Below are 27,606 nucleotides of genomic sequence, written 5' to 3'. Positions count from 1 at the left end.
ACATGACTAAATCAGGAAAAGGATGGGTATGAGGAAACATATACATGGGCAATAAGGATTCCCATAAGTTGATTTCATCTTTAGAGAACTGATAAGTCTGCTTTAACCAATGGTGCAATTCGAACATGTCGAATTCGCACTCTATGTCTGTAATTTTAAAGAACTGGTCGACTAAGGGAATATGATCCAGGTCTAGGGTATCAAAGAACTTGGGGTTTTCCTATGATGAAGTCTGACTAGCAGAGCGTTGGTCTTTTCTTTTAGGAGCCATAATTTACAAAATTAGGATGAAGAGATAACAGAAGGTTAGGGATGAAGATACCTAAAGGTCTATCGCTCTAATGGTAAGTTAAGCTGTGACATAAAACAGAAATAGGAAATAGTGAAACTTAGAAAACCAGTGAATCAAAATATAAGACAAGATAGGGAAAAATGCATAACAGGGATGAAGGGCTTATTTATAACCGGGAATGGATTACCGTTACGAGAAGTCGTTGCTGAAAGGAAAGATTTTCATTTATGGCAAAGGGAAGAATAGTAACGGAAAGAAAAACAAATAGCGGATAGAACGCAACAGATATGACAGATGGCGTGAAATGGTTGGGGAATGGAAGGCACGGGAAAGGGAGCTACTGTTGGCGCAGGAAAGGAAGCTACCGTTGGCGCGGGAAAGGGAGTTACCATTGGCGCGATGATGAAAGGCGCAGAGTGGATAAGAGGATTTCGAGGGGAGGTGGTGGTAAGCGGTATGAGTGGGGGGGTGCGAAGTGAGGAGGAGTTGCCACGTTGCGAGGGGGCCGTGGGAAATAAAACCACTTTTCGGACCCCCCCCCCTTCTGTATTGTGCAATGGTGGAAGGGGGTGCGAAATGGCTTCCCCACCATTGATCTGGGCGGGGAAGCAGATCACAGTTCAAAAGCATCTAATACTTAGCACTTAGCGACAAAATAAGTTTGTCGTTTTATAACCTTAGCTTACAGCATAATAGTATCTTTAATTAACACTAAAATTAATCATTCTTAAGAGGTGATTATTAATAATCACTCCACCCTTAATCTCATCTATTTGTGGACCGAATTTTGAGAATATTAGGCCATAGTTTATTCTATTCTATCCTATCTAATAATGTTCCGCCAATATTAAACAATTTGGCGAACTTATTCACTATTATAAAACATGAATTTAAATGATTTGATCATGATTAAACGATATGATTCAAATCAACAAAAGGTTGTGGCATTTAAACAAACTGCACACAAAACCTTAATTTATTACAATGCAATTTATTTCTTTGAAGTGGCATTTAAACTGGCTCACTTATACAAATTTTGATTTTCTTTTGATGGGGTTTCATTTCATCTCTTTTTTTTATTTTCCATTTTTTTAATTTTCATTTTTATTTTTTTATTTTTTTCATACCCTCTTTTATAAATAAAAACTAACTTATCAAAAATAAAGGATGTTACAACATTGGCTCCAACTGGGAACTGCATCCTCCTGCAGGTAGCAGAGAACTTGCAGATCCATGTGCCTTCTCCTCGAGGTAATGGGGTCTCTGTTGAAACAAATACACAATGCATGTAAAATAAACTCTTCGGTGATATACAATGATGAATGAATGGGGAACCTCTCAATACTAAATGTAGTGCTTCAAGTATTTCCCATTGATATGCAATGAGGAATATTGTCCTTCCAAATTTTGTAGGATGAAAGTGTTATTACCCTTAACCTCAGCAATGCTAAAAGGTCCAAACCAGAGGTTATCAAACTTTCCATGTTTTCCTTTGTCTTCTCTTCTAGCATCCCATCTTAATACCAAATCACCTTCCCTAAAATCTCTTTCCCTAGATTTTCTATCAAACAAGCTTTTCATTTTGTTTTGATATTTCCGAAGCTTGTAATGAACTTCATCTCTATCTTCATTATGTTCAATAATCTGATTTATTCTTCTAGTGAAATCATCAGGTTCTTCATTGGCTTCTTGTAAAACTAAAAACTTCATGACAGGAAAAGCTAAATGTGTGGGAAAAATAGCTGCTTTACCATAAACAAGCTGAAAGGGAGATTTTCCTGTCGATCTCTTTGGTGAAATCTTGTTTGCCCAAAGTGCATAAATGAGATGACTATCCCAACTCCTTTTATGATCCTCCAATGTCTTCTTTATTACTTTAATCAAACTCTTTATTGAGGACTTTGCCAGTCCATTTCCCTGTGGATAGTATGGAGTAGAATGGTGCAACAAGATTTGATATTTCTGACATAATTCAATCATCTTGACACTGTTGAATGATGTTGCATTGTCTATCACTATTTGTTGGGGGCATCTAAATCTAGACAATATGTATTCTTCAATAAACTTTATAACTACAGTATCAGTTGCATTTCTAACTCGAATGGCCTCTACCCATTTGGTAAAGTAATATGTGGCAGTCAATATCCATCTATGTTGACTGCTTGATGGAGGATGAATTTCAGCAATGAAATCCAATCCCCATTGAAGGAAAGGTGCTTGGACTAGTACTGGAACCAATAGAAGTGTTTCTAATCTCTGCTTTCCAACAAAAATTTGACATTGAGTACAACTTCTAACCTTTGCTCCCACTTGTGCAAACAGAATAGGCCAATAAAACCCTGCTCTTAAAATATTGTAAGTTGTAGCCCTCCAAGCATAGTGCCCTCCACAAATACCTGCATGAAATTGATCAATGATCCCTTCTGTCTCATTTTCTGTTAAGCAAAGTAAAAAGATGTTAATAGGATCCTTCCAATACAGATTTGCATTAACAATACAGTATTTTATGGCTTTCAACTTCAGTGTTTTACAATGGTTCTTGGTAAATTCAGATGGACACTCAAAATCTCTAAGAAAATTCACAATATCAGAGTACCAATCTAATAAAATTTCTCATCAATGTGAATTGGAACTAACTGGTCTGATGCATAAGGTTCTTGTGGATTCTTCTCAGTTGGGATCGCAGAAGGTTCTTGTGGATTCTTCTCAATTGAGATTTCAAAAACAGAATTTATTCCCAAGATCTTACAATTTGACACAGCAAGCAGCTTAGCCAAGCCTTGACCTTTTACCAGCTTTGTAGTTTTGATAATTAGATCATACTCTAAAATCTTAGTTATCCATCTCCCTCTCCTTCCATCAGTATCAGGTTGAGTTAAAACAGTTTTAACATCCCTATTGGGTACATAGACAATTATAGAAGAGTGAAGGAGATAGACTCTAAAAGCTTTCAGAGATTGAACTAAAGAATAGGCTATTTTTCAATGATGTCATATTTTAGCTCAGCATCTCTCATGACTTTACTAAAAAAGGCAATAGGTTTGTCATCTCCATCTTTCTTCTTTTGCAAAAGAACAGCAGCTAAGGTAATTTCAGAGGCAAAAGAAAAGATACTAAATGATTTAGAGTAATCTGGGCTAGCTAAACTGGGAGCTTCTGCAATATCCTTTTTAATCTGATCAAATGCATACCTTGCAAGAACGGTCCATTTAACCTCATGATTCTTTCTCAGCATATCAGTGATATCCTTAACTATTTCAGCATAATTAGGAATAAACCTTCTTAAAAAAATTATTTTCCCAAGGAAAGCCTAAATTTCCTTCTTGTTCCTTGGTAATGAAAGCGTTTGTATAATTGAAACTCTTTTAAAATCAATGACTACTCCTTCCTTAGAAATAATATGGCCAAGCAATTTTCCTTCCTCGAGTGCAAACAAAGACTTCTTGGGATTAAGAGAAATCCCAAACTTTCTACACCTATCAAAAACCTTTCTCAAATGTTTTAAATGTTTTTGGTTATAATTGGAAAAAACAGTGAAATCATCGAGATAAAACAAATTTGTTTGTCTTACCCACAAATGTTAAGTCCATAGCTCTTTGAAATGTAGCTCCAGCGTTTGTTAACCCAAAAGGCATCCAAGCATACATGAATGTACCCCAAGGAGTTGTAAATGTTGTCTTTTCTCTATCCTCTGGACTAACCATAATCTGATTATATCCAGAAAAACCATCTAACATAGAAATTCTATTAGCTCCTAAAACTTTCTGAAGTAATTGATCCATCTTGGGTAATGGATAATTATCTTTCAAAGATGATTTATTCAAATTCCTAAAATCCACACATAGTCTAATTTCACCATTCTTCTTTCTCACTGGAACTAAATTAGCTACCCAATCAAAATATCTCAATGGAACTATAATTTTAGCATCAAGTAGCTTTTTAAGTTCTTTTTCAATAACAGGAAGAAGGACAAGATTAATTCTCCTTAATTTTTGCTTAAAAGGTTTAGCCTCTGGTTTTAATGGAATTTTATGTTCAATAAGAGATGTATCATATGTCTTTAATTCATTATAAGACCAGGCAAAAACATCTTTATAGGCTTTAAGGAGAGCTAAATATTTGTCTTTGGCTTCCATTGACAAGGATGCGGAAATTTTAATATTTCTGATTTCTTCAGAACTTCCAATGTTACAAATTTCAATATTTTCCTCAGGGGAATTTGATAATGGATTTTTGGGAACATCATTATGATCAAAGAGCTTCTCAAGAGGGACTAACCCTTTTGGAATAAAATTGTTAGATAATTGAATAATGCTATGATCAGCAATTTTTTAGTCAAATTGTGGTGTTTGATTTTCCTTGTAAACTTCATGATTATCAAGTTGTTCTTCCTCAACTTGCAGGGTTGAAAACTCATCAATTACCTTCAAAAAAGATTTTAACTACTCATCATCATCAAATAATTGCCAATGTTTAAGATTGTCAGGGATAAATGGTCTATACTTAACTTGAATTTGATATTGGACAAGCATTTGATCAGGAACTTTAAAAGAACTAGTAGAAACAGCCAAGGAATATGCATGAATATTTTGATCTCTAGGAATAGCAGTGATATTGAATGCTGGAATAATTTTCAGTTGAATCCCAAATCTCATTTTTATAAGATCTAAGTTTAGGGTGCTTAGTTTGACAAAGATTCCTTACTTGTTTGACAATAAGTTCTGAATCATTGAATACACTTAAATTTTGCACCTTAAGACTTCTTGCTAATTCCAATCCTAGCAGGAAAGCTTCATACTCTGCTACATTATTAGTCACATCGAATTCAAGTTTATAGGATTGGGTAATATTTTCTTTGTCTGGTGAAATTAATACAATTCCAACTCCTGCTCCTTCCTTTGAGCAAGAACCATCAAAGTATAATTTCAAATATCAGTATTGATGGTTTTAGGCTTGTCAACAATGTTTTCAATAGTAAGCTAAGTGTTTTGTGAATTATTTGTTGATAATTCAAAACATCCAAAGTCTTGATCCACTGCATAAATAGGATGATTCTTAGCTTGATCAGATTTACAAATAGTATTCATGAATCTTACTTCTCTGTATAATCTGAGATGCTCACCCCCATATGCAAGAATGGTAGTGTAGTGCCCTAAATTCGAATTTACAGTAACCAGATAAACACTCATATGAAATTTGAAAACTGTAATACATAAAACTGTAAGCTGTACCTACCTGAGCTGCTGGCTGACTTCCGATTCCGCTGCTGAACTGGAAATCCTGAACTGCTGACTGATTTGATTCAATTTCGAGATGGCCAATACCACCCGACCAGACAGAGCAACCTGGTTGCTCAATCCAGAGAAGCTCTCCACAGAGGCTCTCTGTCCCTCCGTGCCCAGAACTCAGATCACTCAAGACTCTTCCACTGCAAAGTTACTTCTCCTGGTTTCCTGCTCATGAATTCATAATTCTCTGGTTTTTTTTTATCCCCCACTTCAGGTTCAGGCCCTGCTATTTAATCCCTGGTCTGGCGGTGGCCGCCCTCCCACTTGCAGCCACCGCCTTCCTCGCATTCATGACCCTCCGATCTTTCTTACTGTCCTTGGCGCTCAGTAATAACTATTTATCTGGTTCCACCCACTTTATTAATGGCTGGGATACGTATAGATTTTTAGGGCAGCTGATATTTTCATTATAACATTCCAGCATACGTATAAGTTTTATAATTGATTCCTTTATAATCATCAACAAAAGGTGAAAAATAATTCATTCATTATCATAAGAAATCAAGGACTGACTCCAAAGGCACTACTACTACTCAAGGTTAGAAGGAGCCTATAATCATCAATTTGGATGATTCACAGGTTTCTACAGGGACAGAAGAAACTGTAATCACTACTCCATCTTCCTCTTTAGTTTCACAAAATTTGTTGGAGATCACACAATCTGCGGGAGTAAGTGAGCGAGAGAAGCCAAACATCTTCACTAATTTCCTTGAAATTAAACAGACATATGAATCTTTGAAGGCAAATGTATATGCTCAGTTTTGGAAATAGACATCAACTTCACAACACAGTTTATTGACAACTTTTGACAGTGAAAAAGGCAGAATGCAAATGGCATTCCTACAAGCCCAATTGCCTTTTCCAAAAGCTTCTTCAGACTATAAGAAGACTGTATTTTCTTTTGATGCCAACCAGATACATCAAATCTTGAACTTCGAACCCTCAAGTTGTTCTACATAGACTTCCTCCTTAATTGAACCATGCAAGAAGGCAGTCTTGACATCCATCTCGTGTAGATTCCATCCTTGCGAGGCGGCAAGGGCTATAATCGAACGGATGGTGGTGTAGCAGGCAACTGATGCAAATATCTCATCATAATCTAAACCTTCCTTTTGAGAGAAGCTTGGAGCAACAAATCTGGCCTTTAACTTTTCAGTACTTCCATCAGCTCCATGCTTGATCTTGTAGCGCCATTTCGAGGTGACAACGGATTTGTTCTTGGGTCTCGGGACAACATCCTAGACATCATTATTCATAATCAACTCATACTCTTCGTTCATTGCATCCTTCCAAACTTGGTGCTTTACAGCTTCTTCGAATGTGCAAGGCTCAAATTGAACAATGGTGCTCATTGCAGTTAAGTACCCTTGGTACCTATTCGGCTTCTTGCTTTCACGAAATGTCCCCCTAGGTGCAACATGTCTCTCGACATCTTCGAGAGTCTCCCTAAGCCATGAGGGTCTCCTTTTTTAGGAGGAGGGCTCATGAGGGGGTGCCAGTGGATCAATGGAATCCATTGGTCCTTCAACATCGGGCATCAGCTCATCCTGCTGCTTCCCTGAATCTACTTCTTTGTCCTTCCTTGGAAGAGGAAGGTTACTAATCTTCCCAAGGGAAACATCCTCATCGAAGGTGACATCATGACTTATCTCCACTTCTCTTTGACCAGGCACATAGATTCTATATGCCTTAGAAGTTTCACTGTAGCCCACAAATGTTCCTTTCTTCCCAGGAGCATCCAATTTGCTTCTCTTTTCCTTTGGCACATGAAAATATACGGTACAATCAAAAATTCTGGAATGAGAAACACCAGGTTTCTTACGTGTGAAAACTTCTTCGAGAGTTTTGGAGTCCAACGCTTGATGACAGCATCTATTTTGAACATATACGGCAGTGTTTGCAGCTTCGGCCCATAAGAACTTCTGAAGGCTTTGATCATGAAGCATGGCACGAGTGGCTTCTACGATAGAACAATTTTTTTCCTTTCAGCAACACCATTTTTCTCAGGAGTGTATGCGGTAATAATCTCCCTCTTAATGCCAACTTCTCTACAATAATTATTGAACTCATTTGATTCATATTCGGTTCCATTATCGGTACTCAATATTTTCATCTCTTCCTGGTTTGATTTTCGACCAAAGCTTTGAAAAAACAGAACCATGAGAATACTTCGTCCTTCTTCTTCAAGGAATATATCCAAGTGTTGCAAGAAAAATCATCCACAAAGATAGCATAATATAAATATCCTCCCAATAAGTTTACGGGCATCATACCAGATAGATCAGAATGAACCAATTGCAATATGTCGATAGTCTTGCTATCACTTGAGGGGAATGGTCCCCTTGTATTCTTTCCTTCGCCACACCCCTGACAAACACCTTCATGTTCTACTTTAAATTCGGGCATACCTGTCACCATCTTCCTCAAATCGCGTAGAGCCTTATAATGTATATGAGCAAACCTCCAGTGCCATAATTCAGATTGAAGTGATGCATCGCAAGACATAGCTTCCAATAGACTTGCTCCAACTTGATATGGGTTATCAACCCTGAATCCAAGTGTAAATGCGTCTTTGAAATTTTTATTCCACACACGTCCTTTCCAACGATGAATGCCACCTTGAATCCTTTGTCCTCCATTGTTGAGATAGATACCAGGTTCTTCTTTAGATCGGGTACATATAGTACTTCTTGTAGATGAATGGTGTTACCTTGATTCAATTGAAGAGTAACATTCCCAACTCCCTTCACAGGATAGGTGGCATTATCTCCAAGGATAATTTCCAAATTTGTATCCTTTTCAATCAGATTTGAAAGAGCTTCCTTATACCAAGTGAAGTGCCTTGAGGCACCACTATCAACCTATGTTGCAGGAAACGTAGGGCAAGGGGGCGTTTCCGTACGGAAACGGGTACGAAACGCTAAAACGCGTTTGGTACGGCCCTGAAACACGTTTCAAGCCGTACTGCCACGTTTCCCGAAACTGAAACGTGGCCAATACGGCCTGAAATGCGTTTCAGGGCCGTACGACTCACGTTTCAGCGTTTTACTTGTGTTTTTTTGTTTTTGTTTTAAATTTAGTTTGTTTTCTAATTTATTTTTAGGTTATCCTAGTGACTTCTAGTTGCTTCTAGATGCCTCTCTAAAGTTATAAAAGTGAACTTTTGTCCTAGTGTTGATATGCAATTCATGGTAATGTTAAATTCTTAAAGTAAAAGTGATATTCTCCTTTATTTTTCATTTTCATCATTTTACTTAAATTTTTAACATTACCATGAAATGACTCAGGATGTTTGAGAGTGGTTTCGCCCTCATTGGATTTCATATGGAGAAAGTAGAATTTTAGATCTCACTCAAAATCCAGCAGACTTATCTGTTTTTCAGAATTTCAGGATTAGGGGGATTGCAATGTTTCCATTGGATTTTATCATGTACTAGGGTATGGAACTTGTATTTAATCAAAAGAACCAAGCCCTCTATGCAGGGGAGACTCCCAATAATGAAAAGCATGTAGGGTACTAGGGTATGAAACTTGTATTTAATCAAGAGCACTAAGGTCATTTGACTATGTAGGAGGAGACTCCCAATCAAGCACGAGACAAGAAATTAGAAATTTCTCGTGGCAGATTTTGGATATTTCTATTTTCATTATGTGATCATTCATGAGTAAATGTGATGTAAATTTAGAGACTTATAGTTTATGCATTGAAAATTGACAATTTTATCATAATGTAATAAATTAGAATGTATCATATATGCTTTATGATTGCACATATTTCTTAAATGTCCTAATATATATATATATATATATATTCGTGTTTCCCCGTTTCCAAAATTTGGGGAGGTCGCGTTTCGTAACGCTTCCCGTTTCGGAAACTCGTACCCGTTTCCCCGTTTCATGCAACTTAGCTATCAACCAACCAATTTCCCAAAGTGTCCGGAGGAGATGCAGTAGAGAGGGCAGATATAAGATAAAATTATTTTTGCTTGTTATCAACAACATTAGATTCATCATACCTGGTGTTTCTTGATCTCTTGCGAGGGAAACGATTTCCTTGATGAGGAGTGGGAGCATTCCTTTTTCTTCTGCTGTTGAATTTGCCATTTCTTTGATTGTTGTTGCCCCTGAAATTGTTGTCGTTGTGGTTGTCAGCATCATGAGGTGTATCCCTTCTATTAGGACACTCCCTAGCATAGTGGCCAAACTTGCTGCAAATGAAGCATCTTCCCTTCCTTCCATTTTTGAAACCCGACCTTCCTTGACATTGCTTCTTTGAACCTGCATTGTTCTTCTTTTTTAGCATGAGCGGAGAATGTAGTAGGATCATTCCTATTTGAAGGCATATCTAGTTTAACATCCTTGTTTCTTCTCGAGAACATGTAGTCAGCAATTGTTCAAAACCTGGAATCCTATTGTTGTTAAGAATAGTGGCGTTGAACACATGTCATTCACGAGGGAGTCCTCCAAGGGCAATGAAAGTAAGCTCCCTATCAGCAATAGCTTCTCCAATCGAAAGAAGATCATTTTTTATCTCAGTAATCCTCATGAAGTAGGATTGAATGTCTTCTCCTTTTCCCTTCTTTGTATTCTTCAACTTGTTCTTGAGGAAAAGAACTTGGTTTGCATTGCTAGATTTGAACATGCCAACCAACCTGTCATATATCTCCTTTGGTGTAATCAAATCAGAGATGTAAGCAACTAAATGCTTATGAATAGAATCCCTGATGATCTTCCTTGCTTTGATTTCGCCCTTCTTGAACTTTGTCTTAGCAGCAGTCCGTGCATTAGAAGGAGGTTCTGAAATCTTTCCCTACACATAATCCATAACATCTTGCTCTTCTAAAGTCAAATCAAGGGACACCTTCCATGCATGATAATCAAACTTATCATGAAGCTTATCATCAGACTTGAAGTAGGATGTGGAGGCCATTAAATCTTGTCCTTGATCAAAGAATCTCAGTGATTGCTCTTCTCACTCTTGCATGGGCTTTGTCATCACCTCAACTCTGATACCATGTTAATTTTCGATAACAATGGTATGTTCTATGCTTAAGAGCAATTTTACTTCAATTTTCTTATAAGCCCAATATCAATATCCAGTTTAACAATCACATCAACATGATAGTAAAATGTAAATAAAACATAAACAATAACAGTAGAAGACAAGCCAAGACAAGAGGACACAAGATATGGCACCAGCCAGGGACAAACCCCAATGTGCGGAACCCTTGATCAATTCTTCTTAATATTCTTCAAAACTTCAGCCAAGAGAGAGAGAGTACAATATACAATATTCACTTGCCCAATCAAAGTGAAATCTGACCAGTCAAATAGCAGTAACAGAAAGCCCTAACCAGAAAGTCAACATTGGTCAACAGGGCAAATGTTGACCTCCAAAACAGCTCGATAAAACTCGGTCAACTTGGCCTCCAACAGCTAGTCAAATCAGCCCAAAAACAATCTGAAAAAGTCCAGTCAAATCTGGTCAACAAAAGTCAACGCTGCAGCAAACTCTTCTGCAGTCAAAACAGGTCAATTCTGGTCAACACAAGTCAAAACAGCGTTCCTGCAACTTCGGTCAATGCTGGTCAATGCAGGGACAGAAAACCCTTCCTTATTCGCACGCGTGGGGAGCTGCCTCAGAAATCCGTACCCAATCAATGAAGGAGAGAGAGATATGTGAGTGAGTGAAGTGTCTAAATGAGGAGGCACCTTGTATTTATATGCAAATGTTGAGGATGAATAGACGTGGTTGTTGGGCTTCTGAGCCTACATTAGTTTGTTGGCCGACCTTGACAATTTGTCCATAATCAAAATAAATTCATAATTCCATTTGTACATGTCAGAATGGGATGATCTTTAGATCAAACCTATACCTCTCAGAGAGAGGAATCCAATAAAAATATCAGCGGCCTCATACGAGTTGTCCAAGGTGAAGTTTGGCCCTAGTTGCCAAATTTAACAGATCATGATATGATTGTTGACATGAAAAAGATCATGAGCTTGCAAAATAAGCAATTTGGCATTATTGTCATGGAATGCAAGTTTTGCAGTTAGATGAAGGCATTATCATTTCAGAATCAAAGTATGACCTTGATCTTGTTAAAAGGCTTCACATGGAGGACTGCAAACCTTGTCCTAACCCGTTTCAGTATGGAGGCAAATTGACTGCCTAGTGTAATTCATCACTAATGAATGGTACCCTGAATCAACAATTTGTTGGCAATTTCTTGTGCTTGACTCATAGCAATTATGGCATACCCTTTGTTATTCATAGAATCATATTGTTTCAAGATATATACAGGCATCAAAGGAAAGCCAGCAGCTTTAAACAAATAGGATTTTGTCATATGCAATGTTGCACGAAGCGGAAGCGAAGCGGAAGCGTTTTTTGGAAGCGGGGACGCCGAAGCGTCATTTTCCAAAAATCTAGGAAGCGAAGCGTCTGCGGAAGCGTCTGCTATATATATATATTTTTAAATTTTTTTGCATTTATACTCAAAACAAACATCCCAAATACCAAATTAATTGTAGAAGACATCAAAACATGCATATTTTTGCATAAATCAAGATAGACATAACATCCATTGTACATTAATGATCTAGAATCTAGATTCTTTTCCTCTTGTCTAGCCTTTGCCTCTACCTCGATTGTCTAGGGATATTAGTCAACATTGCCCAATTTTGATCAAACTACGTAATTCAAGACTTAAAATATGGTAGAAAAAGCTTAACATGTTTGATCGATGATTTTGACTTGATTGAAAGGTAATTTTTTTCTAAGGGCGTGCCGCATGACAAAGGAGTTCAACAATTAACACCACCAACACTAGGGTACATATAGGGCTTGGTGCTCTTGATTAAATGATAATCGCATACCTTCATACTTGATATAATCTAATGAAATGCCACAATCCCATTGATCCTGAATTCCTGAAAACTGTTAAGTCTGCTGAATTTTGAATAGGATATGAAATTCTATTTTCTCCATATGAAGTCCAATGAGGCTGGAACCACTCTCAAACATCCTGAGTCATTTCATGGTAATGTTAAAAATTTAAGTAAAAGGATGAAAATGAAAAATAAAGGAGAATGTCACTTTTACTTTAAGAATTTAACATTACCATGAGGCAGCATCTGCTATATTTATATTTTTTTTTGCCTTCATTCGTCACCCTAACCCAAGCTAGACCCACCCCCAACAAGCAAACTCACCTAAAATTAAAAAAAAAAATTTGAAAAAAAAATGATTTTCTAAACGCTTTTCTGGAAGCGTACGCTTCCTCCTCCGAAGCTCCACGCTTCCAACGCCCGAAGCGCCACGCTTCCGACGCCCGAAGCGCCGTACGAAGCGCGCTTCGGCGCTTCCGTACAGCGCTTCCAAATTTCCAGGAAGCGGCTAAAAAAGCCGAAGCGCCACTTCCGGCCAAGCTTCCTAGGCGCTTCCGTACGGGACGCGCTTCGGGGCTTGGAACCGTGGGGGGGGCGCTTCGTGCAACACTGGTCATATGTTCAAGGTCACATCTTAAGTTGGTCTTTGTACGATCTCCCTTTCTACAACTGAGTCCAAGCATAGAGGTGTTGTCACAACCAGGCAACAAATTATATGGATTCAAAGGACCTCGTTTTTGTTAGAAGCAGACAACATCACTATGATGTGATAACCAGGGCATTATTTAGATTGCTCACCATCTAGTGTATCACTTGAAGACCAAGCATATTTAAGTCCAACACTACATTCGACAACGAATACATTATCAAATTATTCCATAGAAAGTATTGGCACAATAAGGACCAAATTGTTGACATCTTCACCAAACCTATGACAGAGGCCAATTTTGTCAAGTTTTAGACACTACTTGGGATGAAGGAAGTAGACATCAAGGGGTCATAAGTTATAACTTCTAATGTCCCTTTCTGTCCCGTAAATCAAGATTACAGGGGGATGTGTATTTATATAATCTTGACTCAAGTCCTAGTGGCCACTAAAGCCTTTTACGATTCATCGGTGGTTAATAGGTGGGCTTTGTGGTCCCATGTTTTGTGAGTTTGGGGGTAATTAATCTAAACCCTGCTCCTATATATTTGAGGCTTTACCTCAATTGTAATCATCATGTGAGATATCAATAAAGCTATATTTGGGGGTTTTCTCCACTATAATCTCTTCTGTTCTTGAATCGTTCATGTGCTGCATGTGTCGATATTCTACTAATAGTTGTAACTTTCTGAATTTTAACACTTGGGACGCTCCAAGGGTCCATTCCTTACTAGACCTTATGAGGCAGTTAGATACCCATTATGGATACTATTGACTGCATCTAGACTAGGAGATACAGATCCACTCTAAGAAACAGAAAAGAAGTACAAACTAACAAATGACGAAAAAGAAAATAAGCATTGAAAACTAGCTTCAAAGTCTGAGAGAATTATAAAATTATTAAAAAGATCAAAAAAAAATTAGATGCAGCTTTATGAAGGCCTCTAGAATTGATTCAATGTTTACTTCTATTGTAATTTGCTAGGATGTATAAATCATTCTAGTCTATTTACATTTTGTATATCCGTATATTTTTTAGAACCCTAATTTTATGAGTAGAGTTTTTCCATTGAGGGTTTTCTCCACTATAATCTCTTCTGTTCTTGAATCGTTCATGTGCTGCATGTGTGGATATTCTACTAATAGTTGTAACTTTCCGAATTTTAACACTTGGGATGCTCCAAGGGTCCACTCCTTACTAGACCTTATGAGGCAGTTAGATACCCATTATGGATACTATTGACTGCATCTAGACTAGGAGATACAGATCCACTCTAAGAAACAGAAAAGAAGTACAAACTAACAAATGACGAAAAAGAAAATAAGCATTGAAACCTAGCTTCAAAGTCTAAGAGAATTATAAAATTATTAAAAAGATCAAAAAAAAATTAGATGCAGCTTTATGAAGGCCTCTAGAATTGATTCAATTTTTACTTCTATTGTAATTTGCTAGGATGTATAAATCATTCTAGTCTATTTACATTTTGTCTATCCGTATATTTTTTAGAACCCTAATTTTATGAGTCCCCAAAACCTGAAAAATTTGCCAAATTTGTTGCACCACCACCAACTTGCACCCAAACCCATACCAGTGCTTCTGGTGATGTTACTCAGAAGCTTGAGGATTATACACGGTACTAGTAATTAAACTAAAAACAAAGAAGCAATGAAAAATGCAACAAATTGATGTTGTGACCGCACTTGAGAAGAAATTCTATGATCAAACTAAGAGTTTTCCAGTTATCATGTCAAATGAGAAGGGAATATTGTGTATATGATTTACCTTCCCAACAGGATAAGCAATGGGATAACAAATTATCATAAGGACACGCACAAGCCAAACAAAATTTGCTCCAACAGCAAGTCCATATCGTGAACATATTGCTTGTGGAATAACCTGCAAAATTACCCAATCACAGTATAAGTAACCAAAAAGAGAGACTCAAAAGTTCAATAACTTTGTCAAGACAAGAATGGTTCACAAAATAACATAAAATCATTGATATCCCATGTAACAATGCAAAACATAACTTAATACCATGCATACCACAATTGAATAGGGTACCTGACTACTATATATTTACAGGGAAAAAGAACATAATCAAAAAACTAATCAATCACAAGACCACAAATTAGAAAATGCAAATTTGATTTTACCTCCCCAAAAGCTAGGACAAAGGTAACTGAGAGAACCACGGCAACAACAGGATTGAACATCTTATCCAAGTATATCGGAAGAGCCTGCAATGAACACAAGTCCATCCTTACTCTTATTATCGCCCATTTTTAAGATTTGAAATGTCAGTGAATTTATCAAGATGAATATGGTTTAGAAGATCAAAATATAATCATCAATTTTTCATATAACAACTAAAGCATAAACATGAGAATACATTCAATTCAACATATAGCTTAAAGGAAGCATGTTGAGTTAAGCAATTGTATGAACTTTCCACGAATCACTTATTGGATTATGATCACTGATAAAACTGACTTGGAACATAATGTTCAAAGAACTTGGAGAATGATTTAGAAGTAGAACATAACAGTACAGATAATAGCAGGGCAAGCATATAGTCACATAGAATAATTAAGCCTAGTGTTTAATGATCCATTTTTGTTCATTACTTTAAAATCCAACTGTTGAGCAGATAGTGGGCAGTCATTTCACAGATCTTAGCTTACCAACTACTCTATCATTGTTTAAACATTACAAAGTCATAAATTACAAACCATCTATGATTATTCTTGACCATTATCAAACCCCTGTTGGTGAAAGACCTTACACATTGCCTTTAGGTGAAGGTGCATATTTCGGCTGCAACATTTATTGACAAATAATCATGTGTCATTGATGGGCCTACACACTAATGCAATATCTAAGCTAATAAACTAGTGCATTGGTAGGCCAATCGCTGTTATGAACTTCGCATTGTTACGTCCATCAGTTTTATACACAGACACAAAAAAACATGAACAAAGAAATTGTTCATTGCATCTTAAATCTATGAAAGGGAAACCTTAAATTAAAGACAAGAATAATAAATGGGGTGAATATATATGTAAAAACTCATAATCAATGGAAAGATATGCATTGAGGCGGCCAGACCTGTCTTAAAGTAGGTTATTGCTGTACATGTTTAACATCAGCCTTCTTAGAAATCATGCAATCTTCCCCTGCATCTTAACAAACTCACCTTTCCTATGAGAATTATTAACTAGTATTTACACTCTGCTCCCTCTTTACTCACCCCCCACTCCACCTAGATAACCCCCCATACTACCTTCCTTTTTGATAGAGATTAGGCCAACTCATACACGACCAGCCTCAAGGAGTTGTTCCCCTCCATTTCCCAGTTCAGCTCACAAGGCACAACCATAGCCAAATACGAGATGTTTTCCACTATCCTCGTGGAGGCAGCCCTTGATTCCTACCCCCACTCAACTCATCAACACGCCTGTAAACCTCCCCCTAACTCTTGTCCCATTAACCATTGGTTCGACGACGAATGTAAATCCCTTCACAAAGAACTTCATGTCACCCTCACACATGACCCATTTTCCTCCCTTGCCCACCTCATAACCTACCATCAACTCCTTCATCATAAAAAGTGAACCTTTCTTTCCCAGACGGGACGGAACCTTGTGAGGCCCTCTGCTACTTGTTGGAGAACGTAACTAGTTTCGGTCTTCATAATTTTTACCATTATGTATTTTATGTAAAAAACAAAAGAAAAAATATTATTATTTTTCTAGGCAAGCATGCTCTTCACGCTTCTAGGCTTTTGAGTCAAAGTCCTATATGGACCTATTGTAAAAGAAATAAGAAAAAAATAATAATAAATATGTAATGCTGGGTCTTAAACCCCTCTAGGTGCCAAGTCGGCCTACATGTCAAGTCAACCCTAACCCAATGGACCTGTCTATTCGCACTGTTGAGAAACCTAGGGCATGAGGGTTAGGAGAGTTCTCTACAATGATATAACTACTTGTGAATGAATTTTACTTCTTTATCAAACTGTTACCAAAGCATATACAATATAGAGACAAGAGACACAGAATGTAGGCGATCAGCCAGGGCCAAAACCTCTCCAATTTGAGAGGAAAACCGAAACAAATTCTTCTTATAGAGACTTCAATTGACAAATACCAAGACCAAGACCCTTGACATGACAACCTCTCCAAGACCAAGTCACAAGATCCTTCTTCACTGTTTCTTCTTCTTTCCAAGTCAACACAAGTCAAACTTGCCTTCTTCACAACACTTCTCGACTAACCTAAAATTTCGGTTTCTATCTACAGATTTGCAACCTATACTTCTGCAATTTCGCACGTGTGACGCGAGAGAGAGAGAGAGTTTAGGATGTTTTTCCTCCTTCGCTTCCCTTGAATGCTTCTCTTGGCGCTCTCGGCTAGCAAAGGGAGTGTATTTTAGACCTTCTTTATAACTTCATAAGGGACTAATTTGATACCACTGCAGAAATCCTAGTTTCTGCCACACGTGTGAAGAGATGAGCCAAAAAACAGTATCACAGATCTTCGCTCTTCCCTTTCTCCTTCTTGTTGGTTATAAGGCTTATTCTTCTTGTGATTTCGTGCTACTTCTTCTTGTCTCGGATGCTTGACCAAGATGCCTTGAAATGCAGGTTGACTCCTCTATATATGGTGGACTATCTTCACAAATTGGGTCGACTTCACTTTGTACTTTAGGCCGACATGCTCTAGAAACTTCTTCATCCTTTTTAGAAGGCCGACATGAGGTATAGCTTGTGACAAGGTCTTGGAGGGTAATTGACACAATCAAGTCACTTTTTACAATATGTAACATGTCTTCAATACATGGCATTGACTTCCTAGACTTTATGACTTGATGACTAACCCTAAAGGCTCACAATGGGAGCCCTAACTAAAAACAAAATTCCTTGATCATGAAACCCATGACTCAAGCATTACAAAAATAATTATATTTTTCTTCTTTACATCAATTACATAAAATCATGATTACACATGTCATTATGAAGACCGAACCTAGTTACACTTTTCAACACTCACTCTTAAATAGGGACGTATTCATAATCTACACAAGGTACTTGGACATTCTCAATTTGAAGAATTCTCATAAGAGTTGGATTGGTAACCCATCAATATAGCATCATATCATCCAGCATTGTCACATAGCAAGGCCTTGACTAACAGCTCTATCTCTCCACATGATTAGAGCTCAATGCTAGCGAAACCAATAATGCATAGACACCCTCATCATTGCCTCTCTCGGAACATACCCCTCCCTGTCCTCGAAAGAATATCGATCCTCTACAACTACTCTTATCTTGGATTCCCTAACACATCCTCAAAGCGTATTGGATGCCAGATGTTACTTAATCCTCCATTTTGTCTTCCTAAGTGAAGACAAGAATGATGTGTTTATCTCGCCCTCTCAACTTAGGGAGGTCATACCCATTCCACTGAAGGAATGTACCCATTCCTATAAAAGGAGTGTACCCAAGCTCCCTCTTAACTAGGGACTTGACCAAGCTCCCTCTTGACTAGGGACTTGCTTTCAGCAGTGCTTTAGGTGGAAAATATGGGATAACCAACTGCTTGTAGAACTCCTTCCTTTGATGTCATGAATTTCTTCTTTGTCATAGAGTCTACATCTTTTAGGATTTCTTCATAGGGCACAGACCATCGATCACTTTCATCCACGAGTCAATCATGTCATTATTCCTTTCATTGGAAAGTGATCCATTAGTCCATACCTAGTCTTCCTTCATGCCACATTGCCTTCTTCATGCCATGTTTTCTTAAGGATCTTTCATCCTGCTACATTGGCATCAACTATGGAAGACATCCACAATTCTTCCCTTTGAAACCCTGCATAATCCCATCCAGATATCATTCAATAATAAGAAATGAACATTAAATCAAAATTACCTTTGTGATGATCTTTCATCATGACATCTTTCTATTTGCATTAGCATCTGGCATACATATTGACACATCTCCAAAAAATATATACTGCCAAGGGTCTCTTTCTTTTTCAGACTTCATCAGATTCTTCTTATATTTCATGGAGATATCCTAGTCAAATCTTTCAATCCTTGGATGTTGATTGCCTTTTTCATAGTTGAATATTCCACAATCGCTTCCCTTCTTTCTTCACACATTTCCTTCCAGGAACTTTCGATCATAGTTCCTCCAATTTCATATGAGGGCATATTATGTTGATTTCATCTAGTCAATGTGTGACCCATGCCTTCCTGCATCCTTTTAAAGGAAGAGATCCTTTTTTTTATCATGCTCTCGAGGTAGAGCATTCATTCAATTACCTGCAACCATATGACATGACTCTATTTTATCAAAGACAAGCATACATACCTCATTTTTCCTTTAGGTTATCTAGACTACCTTCAACATCTTCCTTGATTGAACGACCTTCAATTCCTTGATCTACTTTACTTCTTTTGACATCATCCCATGAATTCCCACAAGTTGGAATATGATGAAACACTTGCTTCCTTTTAGTTGGTGAACCTTCCAATGAAGATTCCAACATAGGATCTTGAGTATCCTCATTCAACAAATGTTTTCCTTTTGATTGATCTATGATGTGCTTTGTACTAGATGTCTTTTTCTTTTTCTCATAAGTACCATTTATGCTTCTAATAAGGTTACCAAGAGCTATATCTTTCCATCGGTGACTGCCACAAACTTCTATCTTTCATGCTTCTCTATGATGATTTCATGAGCTCTTGCTTTCAATGCTTCTGTAATGCCATGATGCATCTTATCACGCTTCTAATGATTCCTAACATGATAGTAATACTCTTTAACAGAAAACAAAAACTTTGGAAGAACTAGGTGAGGAAAACTTATATCAATAAAAGTAGAGATCTTTTACTTCATGCTTCTTGAATTTCTTCTTTCAGCTTCTTCCTCTTCTTTAGTGATATGGGCTTTGTCCCTCCTTCGTTTGTTGTTGTCCTTCTTGACCTTAGGATAGTCTCTCTTGAAGTGCCCATATCCTTGACATCCATAGTATTGGATCTGAGACATTGATCTTCTTCTTTTTCTAAGGACCAAACTTGCCAAATATCCCTTTGCTTCTTGACATGACAGCAAATGTTTGACCCTGTTCATTTGATCTTGTAACATTGTTTGCCTTCAACTTGTTTTCTTCACTCTTGCATAGTGACCACAAATTATTGAATGGGATAGCTTTCTCCTCTTCATACACCTTTGATACAAGGTTTCCTTGTTCATCAGTGTGAGCATTTAGAACAATGGTAATCATTTCTTTATCGGATATCATCTCAACTAGATCTTGAAGTTGATTCCTTATTAGAGATGCTTTTGTTAGACATGTAGATATCCCTTCATCCTTTGATGCTTTCAATTTGCATAGATCAGATCTTAGTGATATGATTTTTCTTGTCGTGCTTTCAGAGAATAATTTTGTTGGCCTATCATATATCCCTTTTGATGTCTCCAATTCTGTTACATATGGGATGAGGGAATCCTTGATGAATCTATAAGGATCCTTTGAGCCCTTATATCCTTTTTCATAAATTTAGATAGTGCTTTCCCTTTAGATGGTTTGGAGGCTTTTCCATTGACATGATCAATAACTTCTTTTCACTTGAGGACTAAGTCTATCATCCTTTTCCATGCAAGGAAGTTCGATGACCCAACCAACTTGTTAATCTCCTTGCAAAATGAAGTCATTTTACTAAATTTAATTTATAGGAATAAAGATACTTACTTTTCAAGTGAAGATGAACTATTCAACTTGATCCCTTTGTTGATGATGATTGATGATCTTCTTCAAGGATAGGGATTTTCTTTTGAGATGAAATCCTTTGCTTCAATGAGAAGGAGATTGCCTTGATATCTTTGATGATGACAACGCCCTTGATCTAGCTACCCTTGGATGAGTAGTCTTAAAGATGCTTTAACTCCAAGTCCTTCCTTTCTTGAGTGGAAATAGGGTCTTTGAGGTCCTTTTCTTTGATGATGACTTGAGTGAGGATCCCAAGACTTCTTTTGGTGAAGACTTCTTCGATCTAGGGTTTTGACACTTCTTTGTAGATCTTGACTTCAAGATGATCTTCTAGATTCGCTTTGATGCCTTCCTCGAGATTTGGTCCTTGAATGCTTGAGTGTCCCTTGATGAGATGCCCTTTCCTTGATTTTGTCACCTTAGATTTGATACCATGTTGAGAAACCTAGGGCATTAGGATTAGGAGATTTCTCTATGATGATAACTGCTTGTGAAAGCTTATTAATTCCTTAGATTAGGATCTTCTCTTTACTTAGATTATTATAGTGTTCTTCTTCATCAAATAGTTACCAAAGCATAAACAATATATAGGCAAGAGACACAAAATGCATGCGATCAGCCAGGGCCAAAACCTCTCCAATTTGAGAGGAAAACCCAAATGAATTCTTCTTCTTATAGAGACTTCAATTGACGAATACCAAGACCAAGACCCTTAACATGACAACCTCTCCAAGACCAAGTCACAAGATCCTTCTTCATTGTTTCTTCTTCTTGCCCAAGTCAAACTTGCCTTCTTCACTGCACTTCTTGGCTACCCTGAGATTTCGGTTTCTATCCACAGACCTGCAATCCGTACTTCTGCAATTTCGCACGTGTGAGGAGAGAGAGAGAGTTTAGGATGCTTTTTTCCTCCTTTGCTTTCCCTGAATGCTTCTCTTAGTGTTCTCAGCTAGCAAGAGGAGTGTATTGTATACCTTCTTGATAACTTCGTAAGGGACTGCTTGATACCACTACAAAACCCAAGTGCGAGGAGATGAGCCCCAAAACAATATCACAAATCTTCGCTCTTTCCTTTCTCCTTCTCGTTGGTTATAAGGCTTATTCTTCTTGTGATTCCGTGCTACTTCTTCTTGTCTTGGATGATTGACCGAGATGCCTTCAAATGGAGGTCGAGTCCTCTATATATAGTGGATTGTCTTCACAAATTGGGTCGACTTCACTTTCTACTTTAGGTCGACATGTTGTCTAGAAACTTCTTCATCCTTTTTAGAAGGCCGACATGAGGTATAGCTTGTGACAAGGTCTTGGAGGGTAATTGACACAATCACAATAACTTTTTACAATATGTAACATGTCTTCAATACATGACATTGACTTCCTAGACTTTATGACTTGATGACTAACCCTAAAGACTCACAATAGGAGCCTTAATTAAAAATAAAATTCCTTGAGCATGAAAGCCATGACTAAAGCATTACAAAAATAATTTTATTTTTCTTCTTCACATCAATTACATAAAATCATGATTACACATGTCATTATGAAGACCGAACCTAGTTACACATTTTAACATGCACCCCCTCTGAATTGTATATGGGGAAGATGGAGCTCATTTGGACACACACATTTGATGATTTGTGGTCTGAAATATCATAGAAAGGATAGAGAAGAAGTGGAGGGCCGAAATGTGAAAAAAAGAAGGTTTTCTTGAGCTAGGATTTGTGGAATATTTGCCTTCGTACATCTCTTGTTGCTGGTCTATGACTGATGGATCGACAGGAAGGAAAGAAGGTTTGACTTGGCATCTAAAGGCAGAAGTTTTTTGTCGTTATGGGTCTTGGATATCTCATTTCATTTTATTCTATAAGAAGAGAATTTTTTGGGTTTTCCCCTTGGATGGGTTTTGCTCCGGCTTGGAGCCTATATCTTGTGTTCTTTTGTTTTTGTGATTTTCATGTTCATGTTATGGTAATTGTTTGATGAAAGAATCAGAATAAAAATTTAATAATAAGCCAACAAAATTCACAAGCATTACTATGGATAAGGAAATCTAAATTAAACTATAAAGTCTCCGGATTTCCAGCATGGTATCAGAGCTTAGGTGGTTTGAAGGCACCCTGAAGATCACTTTTATTGGCTTGAATTCATGCACGGGTGCATCCCTGAAAGTGACTCGTTATATTATAAAAGGCTTGTATCAATCATGATGTACTCACTCGTGTATAAAGTTAAAAACCAGAATTTTGCGGAAACCCTAGAAAATGTTGCAGATCCAAATTAAGAAACCCACTAAAAGTATATGATTACGCTAAGAAGGTCGAGTCCTCTATATATAGTGGATTGTCTTTACAAATTGGGTCGACTTCACTTTCTACTTTAGGTTGACATGTTGTCTAGAAACTTCTTCATCCTTTTTAGAAGGCCGACATGAGGTATAGCTTGTGACAAGGTCTTGGAGGGTAATTGACACAATCACAATCACTTTTTACAAAATGTAACATGTCTTCAATACATGACATTGACTTCCTAGACTTTATGACTTGATGACTAACCCTAAAGACTCACAATAGGAGCCTTAACTAAAAATAAAATTCCTTGAGCATGAAATCCATGACTAAAGCATTACAAAAATAATTTTATTTTTCTTCTTCACATCAATTACATAAAATCATGATTACACATGTCATTATGAAGACCGAACCTAGTTACACTTTTTAACATGCACCCCCTCTGAATTGTATATGGGGAAGATGGAGCTCATTTGGACACACACATTTGATGATTTGTGGTCTGAAATATCATACAAAGGATAGAGAAGAAGTGGAGGGCCGAAGTGTGAAAAAAAGAAGGTTTTCTTGAGCTAGGATTTGTGGAAGATTTGCCTTAGTACATCTCTTGTTGTTGGTCTCTGACTGATGGATCTACAGGAAGGAAAGAAGGTTTGACTTGGCATCTAAAGGCGGAAGTTTTTTGTCGTTATGGGTCTTGGATATCTCATTTCATTTTATTCTATAAGAAGAGAATTTTTTGGGTTTTCCCCTTGGATGGGTTTTGCTCCGGCTTGGAGCCTATATCTTGTGTTCTTTTGTTTTTGTGATTTTCATGTTCATGTTATAGTAATTGGTTGATGAAAGAATCAGAATAAAAATTTAATAATAAGCCAACAAAATTCACAAGCATTACTATGGATAAGGAAATCTAAATTGAACTATAAAGTCTCCGGATTTCCAGCATGGTATCAGAGCTTAGGTGGTTTGAAGGCACCCTGAAGATCACTTTTATTGGCTTGAATTCATGCACTGGTGCATCCCTGAAAGTGACTCGTTATATTATAAAAGGCTTGTATCAATCATCATGTACTCACTCTTGTATAAAGTTGAAAACCAGAATTTTGCGGAAACCCTAGAAAATGTTGTAGATCCAAATTAAGAAACCCATTAAAAGTATATGATTACAATAAGAAGCTTGCACTTGCTTTACGGATGGTTCGTATTACATTACCAAGGCTTATATTCCAGATTCACATGAATTAAACATTGACATTTTGTACAATGCCTGGCATGTTTGATATTACACACTGGCTCATTCCTGTGGTCACTTGATCAATGGAAAATGTGTATGTATGATTCCAATGACCCAGATCAATAACGGTTCATTGTTCACACGATATATGTCCCTCGCATGTTTTTCCAAAGGCCCACTTTTTCAAAAGCCTCGAATATAGTGACTAGCATGTTCTCTACGCATGGCACGCATATGTGGCTCGCACTTCTCTATAATGTCTCACATTCATTTGTGATACGGCTTGCTGTCTCTCAATATCAAACAATATTGAGAAGAATTCCTTGTTAACTTATGGTTATATGAGACGTTTTAAATCCTATGGCCTATCTCAACTATGAATCATTTTCTTCTAAAATTCGCATTTGAAGTGACTCATACTTTACTCAGAAATTCAATTTTTGTGGAAGTGGCATTACATATGCACAAGTGGTCTCATAACCTATAGCTCGCATGGTTTGAGTAAAGCCGACTTGTAGACCGCATTCATACTTTTGTGATTTTAACCTAAAGTATGAGTTATGACAACGACTTGAAGGCATGTGCAATGACTCAGTCAACGATGACCTATGGCAAGTATATTGAAAGGCGATTTTCATATATGACTTGATAGTACTGCATGACTTGACAAATAATCAATGGATAAAAGACTGAGGTTTTAAAGCTCTATGAATGGATTGGTTTATCCTTTGGATTGATAGACAAAGCTAGAAGCTCAATTGAGGCACCTATAGCATGGCTTTCGATCTATGGATGAACTCCTACAGTGAATGGTCTCGCTCTTCTAAGGCAAACAATGCATGACAAAAATCATGATAACAAATAATAGCAGAAAGAGCGAAACAACAAATAATTGCAGTGATCATTGCTACCTTGGTCATATGTATTGCAATAATGGTCAATTAATAGTTGTTTGGATCATCTCCTAGTAACATGATGATCTCGTCCAAGAAAAGAAAGTTCAAAGTTAGTTCCATATTTATATCTTGTGATAAGCACAAGTATGAGGAACTACAAAAACAACGAAACTACTCCCAAGGAGTGAGCATGTCAATCTCAATGGGACTGGAACATAGGTGGGGAGGATAATAGTCTCCTCCCTAGCTGTGGAGCCGACCAAAAGGAAGACCAAGACTTTGAGTTTGATGAAGATCATCTTTGCAAGAAGTATTCTTGGTTGAAGTCAATATATAATCTAAGTTGTAACAGATATTTTGCAAAATGGCAGAATGTGTTTTGGAAGAAGGTATTCTCATTTGAAAGTCTTTTTGATGTAGTTCCTCGTAATAATGGAAGACAAAGGTATGTAGTTTCCTTTTCAGCATATGAGCTCTGGTTATGGTCTTGCAATTAGGGTTTTACAATATCTTTATGGTAGATTTTGATAACTATAAAGTTGCTAGGGTTTATATATATGTGTAGTCTTGAAGACTATTTATACTTAGGACTAAACCCTAGTGATTGAACTAACCCTAGGATCAAAAACCCTAACCCTTATAGCTCTTGACATGTAGGGTTTGTAGATTCAATTTTGAAAGGATAATCTAGGGTATGTAGTAAAACCCTATCAAGGGTTGAATTGGATAAACCTTAGGGCTTGAAAGTCAAAATCCTAGGGCTAATGTTTCCACTAAAAGTAAAAACCCTATCAAGGGTTGGGTCAAGATATATAGGGTTTGCAACTAGAACCCTAGAAGTATACCCTTCTGAGAAATCACGAAAACCCTAGATTAACAAATTTGATATCATGCTTTTGACTTTGTATATTTCGCTTGGTTGTACTAGTCGGAGAAAATTGCAAGTACATAACAAAGGAAGCAAGATGGATGAGCAAGGTAGCTCTCATGCTTGTTGGTGACTCTTTGAAAATGATGAGCATAATGGAAAGGGGGGACTGTAAGGACCCTATAGGAAATGATGTTTAAGTTTCCAGGTAATGAGTTCATTTCAAGAACACATTGATGATTGAAAGATGAAGCAGGACCTCGTTGAAGATAAAGCATGCAAAGGGATGTTGACTTCAGAGGGAGCAAGTAACAGAATTTAACTTGGCACTCTAGCTAGAGGATATAATTTGGCAAATCTAATATTGATGATCTGCTTGGAATATGACTTGGATCTCTGATAGGACATATTGTTGAAGCATGTAAAGAGATTGGAATGAGAATTAATTTGATGATATTGATCAACATCTAATATGGTCTCCTAAAGAAAGAGAAAGAGTTGACAATGACAACTCCAAGGAAGAAGATAATGTAGCTTGCCTATTAATTTGTTCCATGGGCACTTTGATTAAAATTGAATGCATGGAGAAGGAATCATGTATAGAATGGAAATAAGACCATACGAAAGAATGTTAATCTCAAGGGAAGCCCGTAAGCAAAATCTAATATTTTAACAAGAGGCCATCATGTTGAGAAACGCATAATGGGGGTTGAGGCAAGTGCATCTACAACTATTTGTTTTGAACTCAATTCAATGAATACATGGATTGAGCGGATGGCTTTGTCAATCCTTAGAAGATTATGTGATCAAGATATCTATATCATCTTGGGATAGAAAGGTAGCAGTACAAAAAGATAATTTGGTGTTCATATGATGATGAACATCACTTTCATGATGAGAAGAAGCTATATCTAGCTCTACTTGCATTGGCTCAATATAATGCCTTTGTTGACAGAGGAAAATGATATGAAAGGTTGATGGCCTTAATCCTGTCCCAAGTTTGGTTCCAGGAAAATGAAAGCTCAATTTGATGAGATGTGAAGAAAAGGAGGAACCATGTAGCTACTAGAAGATCTCCATCAAGAACTAGTAGTTGATGAACTGATGAAGACACACTAAAAGAACTTGTGGTTATGACTTCCCGATTAAAACGAAGTAAGGAATCTCCTCTATGCTTAAGAGGGTATAAAAAGTCTACTTAAATGTTTGAAAAATAGCAAGGATCTATTCCCTGATCAAGGAGGAATGAGGATCTCCTCTCTAGTTGAGAGTGAGATGGACACTATATTCTCTTCTTCACATGCCATGCACTAGGCGAGGACTAATAGTCATACGTCTGGTCAAGGCCTTGGACAGAGAATGGGCTCCGAAGGATTGGATAAGCATCTAAGATTGTGTTGATGGTGTTGGGCCCACTAACATT

The 27,606-nt window shown here is 37.3% G+C and overlaps 1 protein-coding gene across 1 annotated transcript in view; it reads right to left on the bottom strand.

Annotated features, from left to right (window-relative positions):
* LOC149168731 (DUF21 domain-containing protein At4g14240-like) overlaps positions 1 to 27,606 on the bottom strand; it is a 337,091-nt gene that overhangs the window by 192,592 nt on the left and 116,893 nt on the right. The window contains exons 3-4 of the mRNA XM_089428391.1: positions 15,275 to 15,358; positions 14,901 to 15,014 (exon numbers count right to left, since the gene is read on the bottom strand). Of these exons, the coding sequence (XP_089284517.1) occupies positions 14,901 to 15,014; positions 15,275 to 15,358 (198 nt within the window). The remainder of the gene's footprint in view (positions 1 to 14,900; positions 15,015 to 15,274; positions 15,359 to 27,606) is intronic.

Source organism: Pinus tabuliformis, chromosome 4_2 (assembly GCF_031772625.1).
Source record: "Pinus tabuliformis cultivar Carrire ecotype Pingquan chromosome 4_2, CPIR1, whole genome shotgun sequence".
Classification (NCBI taxonomy): domain Eukaryota; kingdom Viridiplantae; phylum Streptophyta; class Pinopsida; order Pinales; family Pinaceae; genus Pinus; species Pinus tabuliformis.
The sequence above is the reverse complement of the archived record's forward strand: the minus strand, read 5'-3'. Positions and strand labels throughout refer to the sequence as shown.